At 61.2% G+C, this 7625-nt stretch overlaps 1 protein-coding gene across 1 annotated transcript in view; it reads left to right on the top strand.

The window, feature by feature from the left end:
- Nucleotides 1-5719, top strand: part of LOC146593618 (rho GTPase-activating protein 27-like) — an 11722-nt gene extending 6003 nt beyond the window's left edge. Inside the window, exons 3-13 of the mRNA XM_085308950.1 lie at nucleotides 51-118; nucleotides 203-290; nucleotides 1521-1625; nucleotides 2391-2489; nucleotides 2581-2674; nucleotides 2966-3091; nucleotides 3293-3391; nucleotides 3492-3569; nucleotides 4274-4408; nucleotides 4896-5001; nucleotides 5263-5719. Coding sequence (XP_085165076.1) covers nucleotides 51-118; nucleotides 203-290; nucleotides 1521-1625; nucleotides 2391-2489; nucleotides 2581-2674; nucleotides 2966-3091; nucleotides 3293-3391; nucleotides 3492-3569; nucleotides 4274-4408; nucleotides 4896-5001; nucleotides 5263-5440 — 1176 coding nt within the window. The 3' untranslated portion in view covers nucleotides 5441-5719. The remainder of the gene's footprint in view (nucleotides 1-50; nucleotides 119-202; nucleotides 291-1520; nucleotides 1626-2390; nucleotides 2490-2580; nucleotides 2675-2965; nucleotides 3092-3292; nucleotides 3392-3491; nucleotides 3570-4273; nucleotides 4409-4895; nucleotides 5002-5262) is intronic.
- The last annotated feature ends 1906 nt before the right edge of the window (nucleotides 5720-7625 follow it).

Genomic DNA, 7625 nt, shown 5'->3' with positions numbered 1-7625 from the left:
GCAGGATTCAACCCCTTTCCCCCCCCCCCAACCCGGGTTTTGCCTTCCAGCTCAAAAGCCTCGAGAAGGCCGGCGTGCTCAACCGGACCAAAACGGCGGACCGAGGGAAGCGGCTGCGGTAAGGGGTCCGGCCCCGCACCCCGGCATGCCCCGTCGCGGCACTCGCGTGCCCATGGCTGACCCTGGTGCGTCTCGTCCCCAGGAAGAACTGGAGCTCGTCCTGGACTGTCCTGGAAGGGGGGATCCTGACCTTCTTCAAGGACTCGAAGCACTCGTCCGCCGGCGCTTTGGTAAGCGGCTCCCGGCGCGCGGCTGTTCTAACGTTCGGACGCGCAGAGCTCAGCGCCTTCGGCTCGGCGGCAAAGGCAGCACGGCCATTCCCCCCCCTCCACACACACACACACACACACACACACACACACACAGCCCCCAACCCCAGCCCAAAAAGCCCCGAGCGGGACCCAAATGCAGAAGCTGCCTGTGGCGCCCAGCACCCTCGTGCCGGCGCCGGCTTGCAACATCCTGCGGTGAAGGTTGCAACGGGAAGAGAAAGAGGCCAGGCTGAAACCCTCGGCCGGGGCGGGGGGGGGGTCCCACGCTGCTGCCCCCGTGGTGGGAAGCGCGTGCACAGGCAGTTTGGATGTCTGGTTCCTGCTAAAACCCCGTGGGTGYGCCTCCCTCGTGGACACCCACCCGACACCCAGCAAAGACGGTGCAGCGCTTCGCTGGCCTCCTTTCCCRAGGTTAACGCTGCTGCTGCAAGACGCTGCGACCAGCCCAGACCCTAAACCTTGAGATCCTCCAGGGCTGGGGCTCGTCCCACGAGGGGATGGTGTCTATCATCGGGCACAGCTCCGTCCCAGCCGGCAGCCGCGACACCCTTGGTACAGGCTGGGGAGATGAGAGCGGTTCCTGCCGCGTGGCAGCAGCCTCCTGCCCCGGTCCAGACGGCTGCAGAGAGGAGATCCGGGGGCCTCGGGAGGGGACGCACCCGCAAGGGGACGTTTGCTGCTCCTACAAGCTGTGTTTGAAGYGGAGGAAAATAGAAACGGTGCCGCCGAGGTGCCGGTGTCAGGAAGTGAACGCGCGGGCTCACTTCTGTGGGTTTTTTGTCCCAGTGTGGTGGGACCAGCCTCAGCGCCTGGCCCCTGCTCCCCCACTGCGGACGACGGCAGCCCCACCGGCAATCCCAAGCGCCCCGAGCATCGCGGCGCGACGCTGCCCATCCTTTGGGCATGGAAAACCAACCCAGCCTCCTGCCTACAGGGCCGGAGAGCTGCTGTGTGGGAGGTGGCAAGCAGCCCTGACCCCCCCCCCAAACCCGTGACATCCCAGCTGCTGGTGTCCTGCTTCGGCACGTGCCCAGCAGGGTCCTGTCTTCGGCCGGTCCCAGCGGCTCCGGGCCGAGTGTCCGGATGTTTTACCCCAGCCTCGGATGCAGGCAATCCCAAGACGTTCCTCGTGGCCCTAGCTTCTCTGGCTAGGCTCTGCTGATGCCACCATCTCCTTGGGCTCCACAGAGACACCCTGCCACTCTGACCACGCCGGAGCACACGGTGGAGCTGCAAGGGGCCACCGTCACCTGGGCCAGCAAGGACAAATCCAGCAAGAAAAACGTCCTAGAGGTGGGTGTCCTGGGGGCAGCGGGCCATTGACCACCTGCTGGGGTCCATGCATGACCCACCTGCCCAGCTCTGGTTTTTCTCACTAGCAGCAAAGGGGAACAAAAGCCACCGGAGCGGGATTTGCTGTGATTTATTGCATTTAGTCCCTGAGAACGTGTTGGGGGCTGTGCCCATGCCAGGGTGAGGGGGAAATGCTGTGTCCCCTGGCCCATTCCTAGGAGCTCACATCACTCAGGGACGGCCTCACCACCCCATCCGGGCTAGCCCCACCACGTATGTTCACGGCAGGGTTTCTCTTCCTGAGTTTTGCACATGGAGGAAACTTGCAGCAAATAGCAAAGGGCCCCGGGGGAAGTTTATACGGAAATCAGAGTGACAAGCCCAGGCTTTGCAATGCTGCGCAGTCCCATCCCTGCAGCAGCTGAAGCCAGATAAAAGAAGGCAGCCGGGGTCATTAGTGCAATGAGTTGTGCACCGGTCTCAGCTACAACTCGGCCCTTGCCTCACCTGAGGGCAGGGCCAGGAGARATGATGAAGGTAGGGCAGGAGATATGGCTAAATGCAGATAGGGTCTGGCAGAGCCCCAGAGTGGAGCTGGCTCACGTTGGGGTGGAGGATGCTCCCCAAGGGATGTGGCTGCGTCATCTTTAGAGCACGGCCCAGCTCCGGCTCCTGCGCACCGGGTCTGGGGCAATAGGGACTGCAGAGCCGGGTGGCAGAGTGGAGTGGTGCCCCTGCCCTGACTGCTGCCTGCTGCACCTGTAGCTGAAGACGCGGGAAGGCTCGGAGTTCCTCATCCAGCACGACTCGGAGCAGATCATCGCCACATGGCAGAAGGCCATCATGGACAGTATCGGGCGGCTGGTGAGCAGGCACTTGCGCGGTGGCCAGCCCCTTCTCCGGGACCTCCCATACTTGAGATTGGCACCTGCATCTCACCCTGCCCCTTTCCTAGGGCGCAGACTTCCCTCCAGAAGACGATGTGGAAAATGGGGTTGAATTTGGGTCCAGGGAGAAACTGGGAACTATCGAAGAGAAGAGGACTGCAGGTGAGCGAGCGGCTCCTCCGCCCCAGGAGCAAAGCTTTGGGGGCCGTGGCATGGCAGATCTGCTGGGACAGACAGACACACAGGTGGCGCTGGCAGAGCAGGACACATCCATGGAGGAATGGCAGAGGTGCCACGTTGGCCACATGCACAGAGGCCTCGCGCCGAGCCCATGTCTGGGCCAGGCAGCAACGTCCCCAGCATCTTCCTTCCTGCCCCCAAGCCAGCTCCTGGCCCCGATCCCCTCCCTGGTCCCACTTGGGGGTATCCTCACCTCTCCCCCATCTCGATCAGCATCCGGACAGGCAACGGGCAGTGCCAGCAGCGAGAGCGACTCCAGCAAAGTGCGCAACAAGCTGCGCAAGTTTCTGCAGAGACGGCCCACACTGCAGTCGCTGCGGGAGCGGGGCTACATCAAAGGTAGGCGCCTGGCTGGGCTCGTGGGATGTGCTGGGGGGSCAAGCCGGCTGTTTCTAGCACATCTTACAGGGCTGCMTCTCTGTCCAGCGTGTTGCAGGCAYCYCCCTGCTGGAATGGGGGTTCTCTCCTCGAGACTTGCCTCTGGGCATCCTTTTGGCTCCATCGTCCGTGCTCAAACCTTCTCCATCTGTTTTTTTGCAGATCAAGTGTTCGGYTGCTCCTTGCAAACGCTGTGCGAGCGGGAGAGGAGCACGGTGCCCCGCTTTGTCCAGCAATGCATCCAGWCAGTGGAGAGGAGAGGTAGGGTTGCACCCAGGGCTCAAGGAYGGGCAGAGCACCCAGGGAGCACCCTTGCACCAGGTTGCACCTAACCAAGCGTTTTTCTTCTGCCCTCTGCCAGGTTTGGACATAGACGGACTGTACCGAGTTAGCGGCAACCTGGCSACAATCCAGAAATTGCGCTACAAAGTGGATCACGGTAGGGCTGGGGATGGCTTGTTTCTCTTCTACCCCCTCAAATATCTCCCATCGATTCTTCTCATCCTTGTGTGGGGAGTCAAGCCCCAAGGATGCTGGGAGCACTTTGCAGCTTGCAGGGCATCTTTTCCTGGGGCAGAAAAATCACATCTGGAAAAATCCATAYTGGAAATAAGATACAAACATAAAGCTGAGGGTCTCTGAGGGCCTCACACAATGAGGGGCTCCAGCTTGAAGGGGTGAAATGTCRCTGGTACTCAGCTGGAGAGGAAAGGATGGGAGCTCCATGGATGTGGAGATCCTCTCCCCTCCTTCGAACTCTGGGAAATCCCCACAATTCCTGGCTTGTCCTGGACTGGTCTTGCCAAAGTGAGCTGGGCCCCAGCAGGGATCTGCTAAGCAGATCTCTCCAGATAGGAGAGGATTTGAGGGGTGCACATGGAGCTTGCTCAAGCAAAGCTTGGCTTGCTTTTCCTCTTGCTTTCAYTCTGTTATGTGCAGGAGCAAAGAGCCCCAGAGCAGTGGGAGAGCCAAGGGTGGCAGGGGCAGCCCCAAGGTGTCCCGGCCATCCATGTGGGCTTGGATAACCAATCGGGACCAGGGGGAAGTCCGTCCAGTTCTGCTGGGCTGCACAGGCAGCACAGCCTGCAAACAGTGTGGGTCCCACGTTGTGTCCTGGGACCTGCCTGATGAGCATCCCCACAGATGAGCATCTCGACCTGGATGATGGGCGGTGGGAGGACATCCACGTCATCACCGGGGCCCTGAAGCTGTTCTTCCGTGAGCTGCCAGAGCCACTCTTCCCCTTCGCCTACTTTGACAAGTTCATCGCTGCCATCCGTAAGTCCAGGAGACAGGTCCAGCCTCAGTGCCRATGTGCCCTCTGCACTTTCCCATCACATTTCACCTCCAAAACCTCTTCCTCCTTGGACTGCAAAGACTTGGAGCTGTGAGGTGGTTCCACAGGGATGGTTCCCTCCTTGAGACCATCCCAGGGTCAATGTAGGAGGAGACTGCAGGGAAGGGACATCCCCACCAAGCACTGGGGACAGCAGTAGGTACCAGTCACGATGGGTGAACCCACCCTGGCCGAGAACAATGCTGGGGATGAGGCCAGATCAGGGACACCCCAGGACGTGAGCGGGTCCTTGCAGCACCCCTGGGACCTAGGAGAGATTCCTGCAGTGCTGCAGGAGCCATACCGTGGAGATCTGCCCCACTCCATCCCTGTCCCCATCTCCACAATCAGGCAGGCCCCAGATGGGGCTCCCAGCTCTGCAGGACAGATCCAGCACCCCAGCATGTCCTGTTTGTCCTTCCCTTGCAGAAATGCACGAGCCAATGTGGCGGAGCCGGTGCGTCCGCGACCTAGTGTATTCCCTGCCACCCGCCAACCACGACACCATGAAAGTCCTCTTCCGACACCTCTGCAGGTAACACCCATCATGCATCCCAGGGACCAGGGACAGCCAGCCATAGAGGGGTCCAAAATATGAGTGGCAGCTGTAAGCCACCTGGTCCCTGTGAGCCAAGCCAGTCCTGGGCAGGTTGGCAGAAAGGGAGAGMGGGCAGAGGGTCCCAGGGCCAAATTGGCAGGAATGTGGGGCCAGCACATGGGCTGGGGTCAAGTCTGGTGGCAGATCAAGGGCACTGGGGGCATTGATGGCACCGTGACACTGTCCTTCTCCCCGCAGGGTGATCGAGTACAAGGAGGAGAACCGGATGTCAGTGCAGAGCGTTGCCATCGTGTTTGGCCCCACGCTGCTGCGACCGGCGAGCGAGGAGGGCAACATGGCCATGCACATGGTCTTCCAGAACCAGATAGTGGAGCACATCTTGAACCAATACAGCTACATCTTCCCAGACGGCTAAGCCTGGCAGCACAGGGACGTGCAGGGACAAGCACAGTGGCAGGGACTCAAAGGAGCAGAATAGCAAGAGAAGGACTCTTGGGGTTGCATCGCATAACGCTGGCCTAKCCTCAGACTATGGACCATGGTGGCAGCGATCGTTGGTTCAATAAACAGGCAGGGCCAGAGCCCGGTGGCCTGGCAGACTCCACACCGTTGACTGCACAAGCCACATGAACCCAGGACGTGRTTCAAGGGACAAGTGCCAGAGCTGGTGGCACAAGAAACAGTCATCCTCGGCCATCGCTGTCRTCTGCTGCTTGTCCCCGGTGGGGTTGGTGATCTCAGGGAATCAACCTCGRGAAGCGAGCAGCTCCTGACATGGAGGTTGAGCTCCAAGGGGCACATGGGGCTGGGGAGGGTCCCTCTGATCACAGCCCCCCGTGGCCATCCCCCCACTGAGACAAGCCCTGTGGGAACAGGACCCCCCAACAGTCCTGAATCCCTCCGGGCATGGCTGGAGGCATCAGAGAGGAGCACATCTCACCACGATGCGCTTCCCTGCTCCGACTGTCTATGGTCCCCATTTTTCCTCTCCTTGCCCACTACAGCGTTTTAATTTTCCTCCTCCCCTTGCATCGCCGTTGTTCCCCAGTGTCCCCCTCCGATGTGATGCTTTGCTGGGGAGGGGGCGGAGGGGACAGCGGGTCTGTGTCCTGCACGCAGCCGGTGGCACCGTGCCACTGTGCAAGCAGCTATGACTGTTGGTAGGTCCGGCTGGCGGAACGGGCGCAAGGACCCCCAGCACCTCACGTCAGAAATGTCCCTCCAGGGGCTCAGGGGCTCTCGGGACACAGCTTTTGGGGGGGGGTGCAGAGAGATGGGCAGCCCGGTGTTGGGGGCAAAAAGGGGCCCCGTTGTCTGGTAGGGGACTGTCCCCAGACCTGGGGCAGGCGGAGGAGGGCAGAGAGMCGCGGACAACTCGCGCACCCAGCACCGGAGCAGTGCTGGGACCGTCCCGCTCCTCCGTCTGCCCCCGCCGGAGCGGATCTGCTGTGCGTCGCTTTAATCCTGGCTGCAAAGCCGCGGATGCGGGTGCTTTGGGAGCACGAGGGAGAGAGCTCGGCCCTGCGGAGGGGTGCCGGGCGCCGAACCGCTTCCCCGGGGCAGAGGGCGCGTATCCGGCAGCCGTGCCCGGCCGCGCTGCACCACCCCGTGGCAGAAACGCCACGTTTCCGTGTTTCTGTCCACCAGAGCCCACGGACAGCCAAGACACGGACAGCAAAGCTGGGGACACGGTGGGGGGGGGAGGGGGGGGTCCCTGCATTGCTCTGTCCCCGAAGCTGTTGCTATCAAATTCAGGCTTTTGTCAGGGCAGGATCACAGCTGCCCCCAGGTGCCCTTTGGGACACGACGGGGATGGTTTGGGACACGACGGGGACAACACAGAGCACAAAAGGGAYGGTATGGGACACAGCAGGAACGGTTTGGGACATAACGGGGACACCAGGGGACGTGACAAGGATGCTTAGGCACATGATGGGGAGGCACTGGGACCCGACAGGGATGCCGTGAGATGTGATGACGATACCTTGGGGTGTGACGGGGACAGTTTGGGCACGGGGTGATGCTCTGGGATGGGAGGGGGACAGTTTAGCATACAACAGGAGTGGTGTGGGACTCGGTGGGGACCCGTTGGGACACGATGGGGACACACTGGGATGCAGCGGGGATATTTCAGGACACAACAGGATGCTTAGGACACGGCGGGGACATGAGAGGAAGCAGTGGGGAATATTTGGGTACAAGGGATGCTTTGGGGCAGAGCAGGGACACCAGGGGACACTTTGGGAGGCCACGAGATATTTTGGGACACAAGGAAGATGCTGTGACACATGAGAAGTACGTTTGGACACAAGGGGACACTTTGGGACACAACGGGATGCTTTGCGACATGAGGGAACTATTTGAGACGCGATAAAGACATTTGGGGACACGAGGGGACACTTTGGGACAAAAGAGAACCCTTTGGGGCACCGAGGGGACACTTTGGGACACTCGGGGACACTTTGGGACACAGCGAGGACACTTTGGCATGCAGTGGTGACACTCTGGGACACTCTGGGACCCGCTGGGACACCCGAGGACACCTCGGGACCCTCCGGGCCGCGGCGGCGGCGGGGCGGGCGGCGCCTTCGCGCCCGCTG

Source organism: Rhea americana, unplaced genomic scaffold (genome assembly GCF_003343005.1).
Source record: "Rhea americana isolate MKP2758 unplaced genomic scaffold, rheAme1 scaffold_287, whole genome shotgun sequence".
In the NCBI taxonomy this organism is placed as follows: Eukaryota; Metazoa; Chordata; class Aves; order Rheiformes; family Rheidae; genus Rhea; species Rhea americana.
Note: the sequence above shows the minus strand (reverse complement) of the source record. Positions and strands in the feature narration are given on the sequence as shown.